Source organism: Bos grunniens, chromosome 18 (genome assembly GCF_055505025.1).
Source record: "Bos grunniens cultivar Pamir isolate PY7600 chromosome 18, Bosgru_T2T1.0, whole genome shotgun sequence".
In the NCBI taxonomy this organism is placed as follows: domain Eukaryota; kingdom Metazoa; phylum Chordata; class Mammalia; order Artiodactyla; family Bovidae; genus Bos; species Bos grunniens.
In genome coordinates this window covers 16,778,425-16,795,780 of record NC_141182.1, presented here as the reverse complement: position 1 = coordinate 16,795,780, position 17,356 = coordinate 16,778,425, and the positions used below count along the sequence as shown (strand labels likewise).

Below are 17,356 nucleotides of genomic sequence, written 5' to 3'. Positions count from 1 at the left end.
TACCAACAAATGTAAGACTTTTATCTTACATGATAATGTATTGTTATCATTATTACTGTTCTTCTTCACCATTTTACTCATTCTCTAACCTTAGGCAACTTGTTCAGCCTCTCTGGAACTGTGGGATAGTAATAGGACCAACCTTGTAGAAGTGTTGTCTTACAGGATTACGTGAGTTAGTACATATAAAGGAGAAGGCAATGGCACCCCACTCCAGTACTCTTGCCTGGAAAATCCCATGGACGGAGGAGCCTGCTAGGCTCCAGTCCATGGGGTCGCACAGAGTCGGACACGACTGAAGCGACTTAGCAGTAGCAGCAGTACATATAAAGCACGTAGAAGAGGGGCAGTGATTCATATGTTCAGTTGTATCATTAATTCCTTGTAGGCCTTAAGCATCAAAGCTACCCTGTCCTCCTGCTCTTGACCGGAGCTCAAGGAGCCATGGCAGCCCTTCTCCCTGTTCTCAGCAAAGTTATCACACTAACTGTGAACGTCCTTTGGCCAGATATTATCCCAAACCCATCACTAAGTTGGCTCACTCGGTCCTCTGATGACCTCTTACGTGATAGCTTCTGTTACTGTTCCCATTGTCATGGAGGAGGAAACTGAGGCCAGGAAAGGGTATGAAACTTGGACAAGGTCACACGATTGGTAAGTGGCAGAGCCTGGCTGCAGACTCCAGGCTCTGAACCCGAGCTGCCACCTGACTTGCTAAGGAGATCTTCTGCATTCAGGCCAGTGCTGCTGCCTTTTCTGTTTGTCTGTTCTAAGCCCCACTATATGTGAAGTCCAACTTTCCCAACATCTTCACAGAAGCAGAAAATAAGATGATCCATTTGGAACTGAAGATGGAAGTAGTTGCTCGTATGAGGATTTCTAGAGAGTTGCTTCCATAAGTTTTATATTAAAATTAATTTTAAGGACACCTGGGCTGTGTCCATGTCCCGGCTATCGTAAAAGGTGCTGCTGTGAACACTGGGGTTACATGTGTCTTCTTCTCAGGATATATGCCCAGGAGTGGGGTGGCTGGGTCAGATAATAGATTTAGCCCCATCCTAGTTTCTAAAGGAATCTCCATACTGTTCTCCATAATGGCTGTATCAGTTTACATTTCTGGCAGAAACTAACACAGCACTGTAAAAATTTTAATTAAAAAAGCAATAGAAAAAAAAGTTTAAAAAAGCACACCTGAATACTTTCTCCTTAGGAAAGAAATAGAAAAACTAATACAGATGACCCCCTACACCTGGTCACTCCTCCTATGCCTGAACTAACATCACCTCCCAACTTTTAAAAGTACATTTAGGTACACATGTGAATTACCCATAGAAAACATAATATATTTTGTGTGCATGTTTTTGCATAAATCATACTGCATTTTACATAGTTCTGCAACTTGGTTTTACCAATAGAAAATGTAAGATATGTATTTTGGGGTGAGATTTTTACATCAGTGGTACTACATCACTTACATCATTTTGCAGTTTTTTCTTCTCTCCTCGCTATGCCTTTAATTTCCATGTTGGCACATTTAGATTCTTCCTCATTACTTTTCAGTGATGCTTACTCATAATTAAAGCACTTTCTCTTTTCTTTATTTTTCACTGTGATATAATTGATGTAGAACTTTGTATTAGTACAAAATACACAGCATAATGGGCCTTCCCAGGTGGCATTAGTGGTAAAGAACCCGACTGCCAGTGTAGGACACGTGAGAGACATGGGTTTGATCCCTGGGTCAGAAAGATCCCCTGGAAGAGGGCATGGCAACCCACTCCAGTATTCTTGCCTGGAGAATCCCATGGACAGAGGAGCCTGGTGGTCTACAGGGTCGCAAAGGGTTGGACATGACTGAAGTGATTTAGCACGCATGCACGCATACAGCATAATAATTTGATGTATGCATATATTGCAAAGTGATTGCCACAGTAAGTTTAGTTAACAACCAGCACTACACAGAGTTACAGACTTTTCTTGTGATGAGGATTTTTAAGATTTATTTTCTTAGCAACTTCCAGGTATACAATACAGTTTTGTTAATTATAGTCACCATGCTGTACCTTACATTCCCAAGGACTTATTTATGTTATAACTGGTAGCTTTTACCTTTTGATCACTTTTGTCCGTTTCTATCACTGCCATATAGCCTTCTCAATGTGTGAAAATATTTTGTATGTGCTACCTCATTCAGTTATCACATCAACGCTATAAAGTAGGTTGTTTTATTATTCCCATTTTACTGATGAGGCAACAGAGGCTCAGAGTGACTGAGTCACACATCTGTGGCTCCATAAATGACAAGCCTGAGACATCAACACTGACAGTGTGCTCCAGGATCCAATATTAACTAATACTTCTTAAGTGAGTGCTTTAACCTTCCCCCACCAATGGACATTTAGGATGTTTCTGGGTTTGCTGCCATGGGCAGTGCTATAATCAACATCCTTATATATGTGCTTCCACCAGCACATCAGAGTGTTTCTCAATGGAGAAATGAAAGTGACAGTCATGAGGTTTGTATAATTATTAGTTTTCGAAAGACACTGTTAACTTGTCCTCCAAACTGGCTGTACAAAGTTATGCTCACCCAACGCTAAAAATTTTTAAAGGCTCAGCCTGGGGCACATTCTGGGCACTGGAAGGAGATTGGGTTAAAATGAAAAGAAAACACTTCTTAAGGATTCAGATTGGTAATTCCACAAGACATTAACGAATTGATTCCTTAAATATGTTGTGACTTGGAATGTCAGCTTTTATACAATGCAGTAGGCAGTACATGTTGGGGAGGGAGGGAGTGGGCAGAAGAATCTATAGCAAATAAGAGAAAGGAGAAGGAGAAAAAGACTCAGCTCCTGCCAAAAAATGCAGGTATTATTATTAGAATGAATGGAATGGAATGGAATAGAATAAAATACTACAAGCAACTCTGTGGAGTCTGGCTATTAGTAGTAGTAGCAATAGTAGTAGTAGTAGCAATAGTAGTAGCTAATTAATAGTAGTAGCAATAGTTCAAAAATGTAACTTTCGTTGGGTGCAGTCTGTGTGTGCAGGTATTTATCTCATTGACATTCTTACAATAACCATGTAATCATTCCAGCTTTACAGGTGGAGGCTCAGAGTGGCAAAGTAACTTGTTCAGGGTCACAAAGCTAGTGACGTGAGACCTGTGAACCTGGTGTGTCTCTCCGCTCTGCCACCCTGCCTCTCTAGCTTGCCTGCCCATAGAAGGCATGGCGAAGCCACCTGTCACAGGCACATGCAGCCTCTTCTGGGAACTTGGAGAGGTGACACCTGTGTCCATGGGCTTATTGTCTCACAGGCCATTGGCTTCTTCACCACCGATGTAAACTGCCTGTACGAGGGAGTGTACTATGGGCCCCTGGCCGTGCTCACCTTCTTACTGTTGATAAGCTGCAGCATCACCTCTTGCCTTGTTCTCGGACCCATAGCGCTCATTGCCACGCTGTGCTATCTTCTGTTTTTGCCACTGCAGGTAATGTCTTTGCCACCCGTTTGATGTTGGACATTCCCCAGAACTCTTAGGGCTCTGGAATTGGGGGTGCTTCTGAATGGGAAGGCTGACACTTGTTGACTGCTCATTCTATTGCAAGTGAGATTCAGAGTCCATTCCTACCTCAAATGGTTCTCTGACCACCATGCTGGGGCCTCATAAATATTAATAAGAAGTGAACCTGATGGGTGAGGTCCACCTCGTGGGTTTCTGTGAGTGATTATCTGCTTCATGGACTTTCCTCAGTAGCTATCTTCTGTGGAAGATTTTGGTTCCTTCTCTTTTACCCGGACTGTGCTGGTATACTAGAGCTGACAGCATAGAACATTGGCACAATTTAATGGGGGAAGGGAAGCAAATTTGCTGCCAAAGATTCAGCTGAAAAAAAAAAATGGGCAAAACAGGAAGTGACTCTTGGATTTGTGTGCTCTGAATTATTGAAATGGAGTGTTTTCCTTTGTCAGTTCAGGTAATCTAATCAAAAGGTGATTGTGGTCCCACTGCACAGCACAGGAAACCATATTCAATATCCTGTGACAAACCATAATGGAAAATTATTTTTATATATATATATATGTATGTATAACTGAGTCATTTTGCTGTACTGAGAAATTAATACAGCACTATAAATTAACTATACTTCAATAAAATTTTTTTAAAAGGTGGTGTAATTGGTAGAGGGTTTAGGGTTCCCAGAGGCAGAGGAGTCATGTTTCTGTTTAGTTGGCCAAGTTCTGGCTTGGAACCCAGAAGAGAAAGCCCCCCAAGGATGTGTGAGGCAGGTGTCTTGAGGCATGATGGCCCAGAGAGGCTTCTAAACCTTCAGCGGGGACCAGGAACCGGGAGTGCAGGATTAGACCCAGGGATTCAGTCCACACGCAGAGCTGACTTTGGAAGTACTCTCAGTTGCCACACTAATGCCAGACTGCACTTTCCTGCCCTTATAAAAGATGCTCTTGCTGCATCCTCACTGCAGGCATTCCTGACCAGACAGCTTGTGGAGTCACAGAAACATACATCAGAGGTCAGTGACCAGCGCATCCGCATGACCAGTGAAGTTCTCACAAGCATTAAGTTGATTAAAATGTACACCTGGGAGAAGCCATTTACAAAAGTCATTAAAGGTACAGAATATCTGGCTTTCTGCTCTGAGCCTGGGATGTCATGGTGGACTGAGCCTTTCACCTTCTGGGGATTCTTTCATCTTCTGGGGCTTGATCTATGCTCCTGGGAGAATGTTCTTGTGATTCATTTCTTCATTTTGAATTTTCCAGATCTCAGAAAAAAGGAAACAAAGCTCTTGGAGAAGTGTGGGCTTATCCAGAGCCTGACCACAGTCATCTTGTTCCTAGCCCCCTCCTTATCTGCAGTACTGCTGTTCCTCACTCACGTAGGCTTACGGTTGAAACTCACAATTTCAGTAGTAAGTGCTGGGGTACTTCATTTCCTCCCTCATATTGATAGGGAGTTTTCTCATGTGTCCTTTTCCAGTTCATGCCCCCTGAAAGATCTAGAGGTTTTGTAAATGAATAATACAAATGAATCTTGATTTTCCAGGCTGTTAGCGTCTTGAGCTTTCTTCCATTTCAGTCCATATGTGGAGCTGATATCCCCTGCATAGCAGCTGTGGGGGCAGGAGCGGGGTGGGGAATGACTATCATCTGGAGGGCAGTGGAGGTGAAATGTGTAATTAAAACCCAGACAATGCTGAGGTTGAAAATCCTGAAGTGGAGAGCTCCTCTGATCTCAAGATAGGGCCCTGGAAATGCATTTTAAATGCAAAGGTCTGGCTTCTTCTGTCTTTTCTTTTGTGATCTGACCCTGGCCTTGGGGAGCAGCAGCTGCCTTTCAAGGTTAGGAAGTTGATTAATTGACAATAGAGGCTTTCCAGGTGCTCAGTGGTAAAGAATCCGTGGGTTTGACCCCTGGGTTGGGAGGATCCCCTGGAGAAGGAAATGGTAACCCACTCCAATATTCTTGCCTGGAGAATCCCATAGACACAGGAACCTGGCGGGCTACAGTCCATGGGGTTGCAAAGAGTTGGACAAGACTTAGTGACTAAACAACAACAACAACAAAGCAGCTGTTAGAGAGGTTAGAATCCATCCGGAAAGCCCAGGAGCCTGCACCTGAAACGAGAGAGGTAGCATTTGACAGTCTGCAGCCAAGGGCTTGTTGCTGCTCCAGACGGCAGTCACCTCTGCTAGCCCGGCACACACCAAGGAACACCCCAGCGAGTCATTGGGTGGTAGGAAGACTGTGTAAGGAGAACGCTCAGTGGAACTTTAAGGTCACACTGCACTTACACCACACAAGTTTAGACTAAAGGTTAGACTAAAGCTCGGTTGGAGTGGAGGTTAATTTGGACCAAGAAGAGGGTAGAGACGGGGCATGAACTGCATAAATTGAATGGAAGGTTCCCAAGGTACCTCCAGGAGGTCATTCTCTGGGATCCTGAAAACCAAGGGTGGTTTGCTACAGTCAGGAAAGTTCTCCTGACAGGGTAAGGTGAGGCATGGATTAAGCCTGATGCTTAGGGAGATTTTTTCTTTTTTTTCTAAATTTTTATTGGATTGTAGCTCATTTATAATGTTATGTTAGCAAAGTGAATCAGATATATCAATTTTTTTTCAGATTTTTTTTCCTATATAGCTCATTACAGAATATTGAATAGAGTTCCCTGTGCTATATAGTCGATCCTTGTTAGTTATCTATTTTATATATAGTAGTCTGTACATATTAATCTCAATTTCCTAGTTTATCTCTTCCCCCCACGTTTCCCCTTTGAAAACCGTAAGTTTAATTTTGAGATCAGTGAGTCTGTTTCTGTTTTGTGAATAAGTACATCTGTATCATTGTAAATTAGATTCCACATATAAATGATATCATATGCTCTTTGTCTTTCTCTGACTTAATTCTCTTAGTATGATAATCTCTAGATTCATCCATGTTGCTACTAATGGCCTTATTTCATTCTGTTTTATGGATGAGTCATATGCCATTGAATGTATGTACCACATCTTCTTTATTCATCTGTCATTGGACATTTAGGTTGCTTCGATGTCTTGGCTGTTGTGAATAGTGCTTCCACGAACATTGTGGTGTACATATCTTTTCAAATTATGGTTTTCTCTGAATATATGCCCAGGAGTAGAATTGCTGGGTAATATGGTACTTTTCAGTTCAGTCGCTCAGTCCTGTCCGACTCTTTGTGATCCCATGAATCACAGCACGCCAGGCATCCCTGTCCATCACCAACTCCTGGAGTTCACCAAAACTCACATCCATCGAGTTGGTGATGTCATCCAGCCATCTCATCCTCTGTCGTCCCCTTCTCCCCCTGCCCCCAATCCCTCCCAGCATCAGAGTCTTTTCCAATGAGTCAACTCTTCATATGAGGTGGCCAAACTATTGGAGTTTCAGCTTTAGCATCAGTCCTTCTAAAGAATGCCCAGGACTGATCTGCTTTAGAATGGACTGGTTGGATCTCCTTGCAGTCCAAGGGACTCTCAAGAGTCCTCCAACACCACAGTTCAAAAGCATCAATTCTTCAGCGCTCAGCTTTCTTCATAGTCCAACTCTCACATCCATACATGACCACTGGAAAAACCATAGCCTTGACTAGACAGACCTTTGTGGACAAAGTAATGTCTCTGCTTTTGAATATGCTATCTAGGTTGGTCATAACTTTCCTTCCAAGGAGTAAGCATCTTTTAATTTCATGGCTGCAGTCACCATCTGCAGTGATTTTGGAGCCCAGAAAAAAAAGTCTGACACTGTTTCCACTGTTTCCCCATCTATTTCCCATGAAGTGATGGGACTGGATGCCATGATCTTTGTTTCCTGAATGTTGAGCTTTAAGCCAACTTTTTCACTCTCCACTTTCACTTTCATCAAGAAGCTTTTTAGTTCCTCTTCACTTGCTGCCATAAGAGTGGTGTCATCTGCATATCTGAGGTTATTGATATTTCTCCCAGTAATCTTGATTCCAGCTTGTGTTTCTTCCAGTCCAGCATTTCTCATGATGTACTCTGCATATAAGTTAAATAAACAGGGTGACAATATATAGCCTTGATGAACTCCTTTTCCTATTTGGAACCAGTCTGTTGTTCCATGTCCAGTCCTAACTGTTGCTTCCTGACCTGCATACAGGTTTCTCAAGAGGCAGGTCAGGTGGTCTGGTATTCCCATCTCTTGAAGAATTTTCCACAGTTTATTGTGATCCACACAGTCAAAGGCTTTGGCATAGTCAATAAAGCAGAAATAGATGCTTTTCTGGAACTCTCTTGCTTTTTCCATGATCCAGCGGATGTTGGCAATTTGATCTCTGGTTCCTCTGCCTTTTCTAAAACCAGCTTGAACATCTGTAAGTTCACGCTTCATGTATTACTGAAGCCTGGCTTGGAGAATTTTGAGCATTACTTTACTATCGTGTGCTGCTGCTCCTGCTAAGTCACTTCAGTCGTGTCCGACTCTGTGTGACCCCATAGACGGCAGCCCACCAGACTCCCCTGTCCCTGGGATTCTCCAGGAAAGAACACTGGACTGGGTTGCCATGAGCGCAATTGTGCGGTAGTTTGAGCATTCTTTGGCATTGCCTTTCTTTGGGATTGGAATGAAAACTGACCTTTTCCAGTCCTGTGGTCACTGCTGAGTGTTCCAAATTTGCTGGCATATTGAGTGCAGCACTTTCACAGCATCATCTTTCAGGATTTGAAATAGCTCCACTGGAATTCCATCACCTCCATTAGCTTTGTTCGTAGTGATGCTTTCTAAGGCCCACTTGACTTCACATTCCAGGATGTCTGGCTCTAGGTGAGTGATCACACCATTGTGATTATCTGGGTCGTGAAGATCTTTTTTGTATAGTTCTTTTGTGTATTCTTGCCACCTTGTCTTAATATCTTCTGCTTCTGTTAGGTCCATACCATTTCTGTCCTTTATTCAGCCCATCTTTGCATGAAATGTTCCCTTGGTATCTCTAATTTTCTTGAAGAGATCTCCAGTCTTTCCTATTCTGTTGTTTTCCTCTATATTTTTCTTTGCATTGATCGGTGAGGAAGGCTTTCTTATCTCTCTTTGCTGTTCTTTGGAACTCTGCATTCAGATGCTTATACCTTTCCTTTTCTCCTTTGCTTTTTGCTTCTCTTCTTTTCACAGTTATTTGTAAGGCCTTCCCAGACAGCCATTTTGCTTTTTTGCATTTCTTTTCCATGGGGATGGTCTTGATCCCTGTCTCCTGTACGAATGTCACGAATTGTATAAATATATATATATATTTAAGGAACCTCCATATTGTTCTCCATAATGGTTGTACTAATTTACATTTCCACCAACAGTATAGGAGGATTCACTTTTCTCTACACCCTCTCTAGCATTATTATTTATAGATTTTTTGATTTATTTATTTTTAATTGAAGGATAATTGCTTTACAGTATTACATTAGTTTCTACCAAACATCAACATGAATCAGCCATAGGTTTATCCATGTCCCTTCTCACTTGAACATCCCTCCAACATCCCTCCCAATCCCACCCCTCTAGGTTGTTACAGAGCCCCAGTTTGAGTTCCCTGAGCCGTACAACAAATTCCCATTGGCTATCTATTTTGCACTTGGTAATGTATATTTACATGTTACTCTCTCCATACCTCCCACCGTCTCCTTCTTCCCTCTGCATCTGTCCGTAAGTCTGTTCTCAATGTATCTCCACTGCTGCTGTGTAAATAGGTTCATCGGTACCATCTTTCTAGATTCCATATACATGCATTAGTATACAAAATTGCTTTTCTATTTCTGACTTACTTCACTCTGTGTACTAGGTTCTAGGTTCATTCACCTTATTAGGACTGACTCTCAAATGTGTTCTTTTTTATGGCTAAGTAACATTCCATTGTAAATATGTACCACAGCTTCTTTATCCATTCATCTGTTGATGGACATCTAGGTTGCTTCCATGTCCTAGCTATTATAAATAAAGCTGCAATGAACATTGGGGTACATATGTCTTTTTCAGTTTTGGTTTCCTCAGGGTATGTGCCTAGTAGTAGGATTGCTGGGTCATATGGTAGTTTTATTCTTAGTTTTTTAAAGGAATCTCCATGCTGTTCTCCATAGTGGCTGTATCAATTTTCATTCCAACCAACACTGCAAGAGGGTTCCCTCTTCTCCACACCCTGTCAAGCATTTATTGTTTGTAGATTTTTTGATTATGGCCGTTGTGACCAGCGGAGAAGGAGATGGCACCCCACTCCAGTACTCTTGCCTGGAAAATCCCATGGACGGAGGAGCCTGGTAGGCTGCGGTCCATGGGGTGGCGAAGAGTCGGACACAGCTGAGCGACTTCACTTTGACTTCTCATTTTCATGCATTGGAGAAGGAAATGGCAACCCACTCCAGTGTTCTTGCCTGGAGAATCCTAGGGACGGGGGAGCCTGGTGGGCTGCCGTCTATGGGGTCTCACAGAGTCGGACACGACTGACACGACTTAGCAGGAGTAGCAGCGTTGTGACCAGTGAGAGATGATACCTCATTGTAGTTTTTGATTTGCATTTCTCTAATAATTAATGGTGTTGAACATCTTTTCATGTTTTTTTTGTTTTGGTCATCTGTCTGTGTTCTTTGGAGAAATGTCTGTTTAGATTTTCTGCCTATTTTTTGATTTTTTTTCTTTTATTGAGCTACATGAGCTGTTCGTATATTTTAGAGATTAATCTCTTTTAACAACAGTAATAGTTCAAAGCTATGTCACTGGTAGCTCTCTGGGTAATTTTTCAGTGCTTCCCAACTATTCCTGTACCACCGTCAGGATTTGGGGCATTTTGCCAATGGGGAAACTGTGGTGGGAGTGACCTGTCTGAGTTAAGGAATTACCCAGTGCTAAGCTATAAACGCGACCAGGCCTTCACTCAGTGACTTTAAGATGAGTGCTCTTCTCCACTTTTCCTAGTCTTCCCGAAATACCACATGAAGCTTGCTGGAAGCTACAGGTCTGGCTTTGCAGCTTGAAGCTCCTGGATGGGGTCTTCCTTGGGGTGGGGGAGCAGGACAGTGTTGAGACACTCACTGCCTCCTCTCTGCCTCATCCAGGCCTTCACCACTTTGGCCACCTTGGGTCCCATGCGGCTGTCAGTGTTCTTAACACCCTTCGCAGTCAAAGGCCTCACAAACTCCAAGTCTGCCGCGGACAGGTTCAAGGTGAGTGGCCAGAGGTCTGACCATGCAATCCTTTACTCCCTGTTCTCATGTGCCTTCAGCCCCATGGCGTTCCTCCTGAGTGTGACCCCAGGCCAGGCAGGTCCAGCCTAGATGGAGAGGGACTAACTAGTAGTAGGATTGCTAATCCATCTAACTCAGTGGCCTCCTGTGCCCAGGCTGGTGTGGGGCTGGGAAGACAGATGAGTCAGGCTAGTTCCTGGGCCCCAAGGACATTCTAGGACATGGATCCAAACCACATCTCAGCCAGATGTGGTTTGACCTGCAGACCCTGTTCAGGTGTGGGTAGAGTTACCATGATGGTTTTGGTTTTTTAAAAATTGTATCTGTTGCTGGCATTTAAAAAACCGGAAATTGTATATTAAAGGCTCAGATTTCTGGATTTTCTTGAATAATCAGAAGATCTGGCAATAGTGGGCCCGCATTATTCTGTGGCCACAGCAGCTCTAGCCGAGGTGATAGCTACCCCTCATTTAGTCAGGGAATTCAGGTGGAGTTTGCTGCAGCCTCCACCATGGCATAGCACACCTCCAGGCCTGGGGCTTACTTTCCATTCATCATCTCAGCAATGGTTTACTTCACTTCTTTACATTTCTGGTCTTGTCCCTATAGGCATCAAAGTTGAAAAACTCTAATCTAAACCAATTTTTAAAAGCATTTTATAGTCATCTCTCTTAAATGTGTGCAGTCCTCAATCTATATCATCCATTCACTCATACACTTATTAAAAAAAAAAAAAAATTAGCAAGAAGTTTCCCGGCAGTCCAGTGGTTAAGAGCCTACATTTTCACTGCTGTTGCTCTGATTCAATCCCTGGCAGGGAACTTAGATCCTACAAGTTACACAATGTGGCTTAAAAAAAAAAAAATTAATGAATACCCACTCCAGTACTCTTGCCTGAAAAGTCCCATGGACGGAGGAGCCTGGTAGGCTGCAGTCCATGTGGTCGCTAAGAGTCGGACACGACTGACCGACTTCACTTTGACTTTTCACTTTCATGCATTGGAGAAGGAAATGGCAACCCACTCCAGTGTTCTTGCCTGAAGAATCCCAGGGACGGGGGAGCCTGGTGGGCTTCTGTCTATGGGGTCTCACAGAGTCGGACACGACTGAAGCGACTTAGCAGCAGCAGCAGGCATGGAGAACACCACAGTGAGAATGACCAGTATGGTTCCTGCTCTCAGAGGGTTGTAATTGTTACCAAGTCCAGGTTCACTCTGCTCACCACACGACAGGCCAATTAATCAAGAGACGAGGTGTTGAGTCAAGGAATACGACTTTATTTGGAAAGTTGGCAGACTGAGAAGATGTCAGAATAATGTCTCAAAATAACCATCCTATGGGGGTCTGGATGCCAGGTTCTTTTATAGAACAGAGATGGGGGGAAGTGAGGAAGTAAAAAAGACCATTGGTTTTACAAATGTCTCCTGGCATGGCCATCCTTGGGGAGGAGATGTGTTAATTTCTTCCTTCCTGTAGCCATCCACAAGTGGACACGGTACTGAACAAAGGCATTCTGGTTTAACTTTCAAGCAGAGAAGGGCAGGGTTCTCTGAGGCAGGCCATTATGTAGGAGCAGTATCCTTTTAGTGGATAAAAGCAGTGGGAAGCAAAGGTTAAAGTAAAAGAAGCAGATCCAATATGGAGTCAGTTCTTTTCTATAACGTAATCTGGTATTGGAAACAGGTGATGTACAAGTGAATTAACTATCAGAGAAGATAACATTAGCTCATGTGAAGGGCTGTGGTACCAATAAAGCAGAGTGATATTCTGGAGTGCGTGCTGGGGAGGGCTGGGGCCACAGTGGTCAGGGACGTATCTCTTCCAAGGAGAGGTTTGAGTTGAGTGATAATGACAAAGCAGAGAGGACAGAAAGTACAAAAGCCCTGAGGCTGGAATTAACTTGTCTTGTCTGAGTAACACCAGTTCTTGACTTATCAACAGCCGCAGGAGCTCCCTAACTTCTCAGCTTCAGCTGTTGGGGCCCCTTCTGCCTCCTCCTCCCCACTGGAGGAGTTCTCCTGCCCTCCCCTTCCTGCAGGGGAGGAGGAGGCTACAGCCTGGGCTCAGAAAGGTGGGTAGGGATGCTGACCAGGGAGACAGCTACAGGGCAGGGAAGGGAGTGGGATGGATGCAGGAAGAGAGGAGGAGGCTGGAAGGGGAGGGTCAGGGCAAAGCCACGGTTTTTCCAGTAGCCATGTACAAATGTGAGAGTTGGACACAAAGAAGGCTGAGCACCGAAGAATTGATGCTTTCAAATTGTGGTGCTGGAGAAGACTCTTAAGAATCCTGTGGACTACAAGGAGATCAAACCAGTGAATCCTACAGGAAATCAACCCTGAATATTCGTTAGAAGGACTGATGCTGAAGCTGAAGCTCCAGTACGAAGATGTAAAGAGCCAGCTCATTGGAAAAGACTGATGCTGGGAAAGACTGAGGGCAGGAGAAGGGAGCAACTGGGATGAGATGGTTGGATGGCATCACTGACTCAGTGAACATGAATTTGAGCAAACTCCAGGAGATAGTGAAAGACAGGGAAGCCTGGCATGCTGCAGTCCATGGGGTCTCAAAGAATTAGACAGGACTTAACTACTAAACACCAGCAAGAGAGCTAAGATATCAGACACTGGACTGCACTTCCTCAAGGCCTCAAAGGGCTGCAGCTGTTACGCTGGACAGGTACTAACCCTCCAAGTCCCTTCACTTCAAGACCTCTTTTCAGTCACCTGCATTTTCTGTCTGATGCATAGGCATTTGTCTTTGAGATCCTCAGGCTGGAAGCGGGAGGAGAGATCTCTGAGGCCAGATTCTTTCTCCTCTGTTCCCCTCAGGGCTGTACTAAGGAGTCACCTTGGGGATGGGGCAGGGAGAAGAAAGCTGCAGGCCCTCAGGAAGGCTGCCTCTGTGCAGGTGGTCACAGGTAGGAGGCAAGGTGGCTGCTGGGTGCTGCCGAGGCTGCATGCTGGGCTCTGGGCAAGGCCCCGCGGTGGGCCGCACTCAAGACCACCTTTTCCTCTGCACTGGTTATTAAAAAAAAAAATGAGTGAAAAGTCACTGAATGGCATCACTAAAGCTACAGACTGAGAATTTGCTTAGAGCATTTGGGGGTCACCCCATAACCCAGTTTGTTGGTGTCAATTCATGTCCAGATGTGTGCTTGCTGCGCTGACACATTAAGGCAGTGTGCTGTTTTTGTTCTTTTTTTTTTTTTTTTAAAGCAAGGGAATGAAAACCACAAATCTGGGGACAGTGGTTGCCCAAGGGGAGGGCTTGGAATGAGGGGGTTGCTTTGTCCCACCAAGCAGGAGGATGAGCTGGGGAAGGACCCCATTGATCGATAAAAGTCATGGTTCCTGGGTCTGCTGGTGGGCTCACAGATATTCAGTATATTATTAAAAAATTGCTAAACAAGTAAATGCCCAACTAGCTAAATGAAATAAAGTGGGCCATGCAGTTCCTGCTGATGACTATATGCCTTGACCCAAATATTATAGTTAATTCATGTCAATGTACCTGAGGTTCAATTTTTAAAAATAAACAAACTACCTCTCTTTTTCTAAATTTTATTTTATGTTAGAATATAGTTGATTTACAATGTTGTATTGGTTTCATGGATACAGCAAAGTGATTTATATATATATATATATATACACATTTATATATCTCTATACACACACACACACACACATACACACACATATATATACACATTCTTTTTCAAATTATTTTCCTGTATAGGTCATTACAGAATACTGAGTAGAGTTCCCTGTGCTATACAATGGGTCCTTGTTGGTTATCTATTTTAAATAGAGTAGTATGTATCTGTTAATTCCAAACTCCTAATTTATCCCTGCCTCTACCTTTCTTCTTTGGTGATGATACATTTGTTTTCCAAGTCTGTAGTCTGTTTCTGTTTTGTAGATAAAATTCATTTGTACCTTTTTTTTTTAGATTCTGGATTTACTTCACTTAGTATGATAATCTCTGGGTCCATCCATATTGCTACATGTGGCATTATTTCTTTTATTCCTCTGAAAATAGCTTTTTGTTGTGTTTTTGTGAAAGGCTATATACTCTTTGCAAAGGTTCAGACAAGGCAAAAAGATACAGAGAATAAAGATTTCTCAGTATTTACTATAGAGAGACAAAATCAATTGTCCAAAATGTCCGCAAGTGTCTTTCTAGATCTCTTTCTGAGCATGTCCTGGTGGAGAAATGCAAATGCAATTTGATCAGTGAGGTCATACTTCCCACCCACCTTTTTTTGGTGCTAGAATTCTTGCAGTTCAACTCTTATTCCTTGCAGACAGTGAGATGGAGGTGTGGAGAAAAGTGACCTGCCAATACATTTTGAAATATATGACCCAAACAGCATTTTGCACAGAGTTGTGCCTGGACAGACCTTTTTACTTTTAATACTTAGAAATGAAAGTTAATGAGAAAAACCACACATCAGTATTATGTTTCAACAGCTCTTACCACTTAAGACAAGGCTAATGTAGGTTATGTCACTGCTGCTGCTGCTGCTAAGTCGTGTCCAACTCTGTGCTCCTGCTTCAGTCGTGTCCGACTCTGTGCGACCCCATAGACGGCAGCCCACCAGGCTCCCCCGTCCCTGGGATTCTCCACGAAAGAACACTGGAGTGGGTTGCCATTTCCTTCTCCAATGCATGAAAGTGAAAAGTGAAAGTGAAGTCGCTCAGTCGTGCCTGACTCTCAGTGACCCCATGGACTGCAGCCCACCAGGTTATGTCACTAGTTAATGTAAATTAAGATGGAAAAGAACTCAGTACAGGAAGGATACAAATGTGAAAGAACGGCCCAGTAGTCTGAGATTTGGAAAACCCTGATGTGGAATTTTCACTAGCAAAAACTAGCCTCTTCCAATTGATGGTGGTTCTTCAGACTTCTCAGTTTATTAAAAGTTCATAAATCAGACCAGTTGGCAAGCCAGTAAAACGGGTATGTGTTCCTACTGGACTAAAGAACTAAATTCCTCCCCGCTTCCTTTCCTTTTTTTTTTCTGTACAGAAATTTTTCCTCCAAGAGAGCCCTGTCATATATGTTAAGGAATTGGAAGACCCCAGAAAACCAGTGGTTTTAGAGGAGGCCACATTGTCATGGAGAAAGACTTGCCCTGGGATCGTCAATGGGGCCTTGGAGCTGGAGAAGAACAGATACACTCCCGAGGGGATGACTAGAGCTCAGCCACCTCTGAGCGGCCTTGAGCCCGAGGATCAAGGGGACACCCGGGGCCCAGAGTTGCGCAAGATAAACCTGGTGCTGTCAAAGGTAGCCTCGTGTGGTCTGTGCAGGCGGGCTGGTGGCCAGACTTTCAGGGCCGAAGACTGGGAGATTGGCCTCACGCACCACCACTTCCTTGGCTAAAAACTGCCCTCTCCAAGATCTCCCTCTAAAATAGAAAATTTCCATAGAAAGACAAAGAGAGAGAAAATTTCCATGGAGGGCAAATAGGAAGTCTTTCATACTTAAGTGTAAATCAGTTAATCATCTAAACTGTTTTGTAATAGCATGACCTAGAATAGCAAGCTGTATGTTCGCTGGTCTTTGCAGGGACCAAGGATAAAGGGAGAAGGCTAAACTAATGTTTATTGAGTTCCTAGTGTGTGCCAAGCACTGTGCTGTATCTTTCAGTTTGGTTATTCTGTGAACTGACATCATTTGGCTTCTTCTCTGACTAATATTTGCAACAGTTGGCTCCTCTGCTCTGTCTAATAATCATATAGATATAGAATATAGACATTGATCTATATCTAGTGATAGATATATCTAAAATAGATACAAATATCTAATAGTAATCAATATTGACATCTAGTAATAATAAATATTAATATCTAATATTAGTGATATATCTATATTTCCCCCCTTGATGGTCACCTGCAGTCCCATGGCTCTGGCATCCAGCTCTACGGTGTTATTATCTCTAGCCTTGAAGTTTCCTCTGAGTTCCAGACTTAACTCTCTGTTTATTACCTCCTGTTCAATGCCTACCAGATATTTCAAACAAACAAGACCAAAAAAGAACTTGGTTTTCACCCTCTCTGATCCATTCCCCAGGTCTTCTCCATCTCTGGAGGTGGCATCACCATCTTTCCAGGGGTTAAGGTCCTAGAAGTCAAACTTGCCTTTCCTTTCCTCCCATCCATCCAGTCTCCATCAGTGAGGCCTGGCAGCTCTACAAAAGCATCTCTCCTGGACCAGCCTCATCTCACCACAGCCTCCTCCACTGCCTTAGCCTCAATCACCAGCATGCCATGCCCAGCTCCTCTATCAAACCAGTCGCTCAGTCGTGTCTGACTCTTTGCGACCCCATGAGTTGCAGCACGCCAGGCCTCCCTGTCCATCACCAACTCCCGGAGTTCACTCAGACACACGTCCATCGAGTCAGTGATGCCATCCAGCCATCTCATCCTCTGTCGTCCCCTTCTCCTCTTGCCCCCAGTCCCTCCCAGCATCAGAGTCTTTTCCAATGAGTCAACTCTTCGCATGACGTGGCCAAAGTACTGGAGTTTCAGCTTCAGCATCATTCCTTCCAAAGAAATCCCAGGGCTGATCTCCTTCAGAATGGACTGGTTGGATCTCCTTGCAGTCCAAGGGACTCTCAAGA

The 17,356-nt window shown here is 43.6% G+C and overlaps 1 protein-coding gene across 3 annotated transcripts in view; it reads left to right on the top strand.

Annotated features, from left to right (window-relative positions):
• The window catches only part of ABCC11 (ATP binding cassette subfamily C member 11), an 87,499-nt gene that overhangs the window by 28,316 nt on the left and 41,827 nt on the right, over positions 1 to 17,356 (top strand). For all 3 annotated transcript variants that reach the window (XM_086349468.1, XM_086349469.1, XM_086349467.1), the window contains exons 7-11: positions 3,323 to 3,496; positions 4,491 to 4,638; positions 4,789 to 4,937; positions 10,603 to 10,710; positions 15,760 to 16,020. In XM_086349468.1, coding sequence (XP_086205594.1) covers positions 3,323 to 3,496; positions 4,491 to 4,638; positions 4,789 to 4,937; positions 10,603 to 10,710; positions 15,760 to 16,020 — 840 coding nt within the window. The remainder of the gene's footprint in view (positions 1 to 3,322; positions 3,497 to 4,490; positions 4,639 to 4,788; positions 4,938 to 10,602; positions 10,711 to 15,759; positions 16,021 to 17,356) is intronic.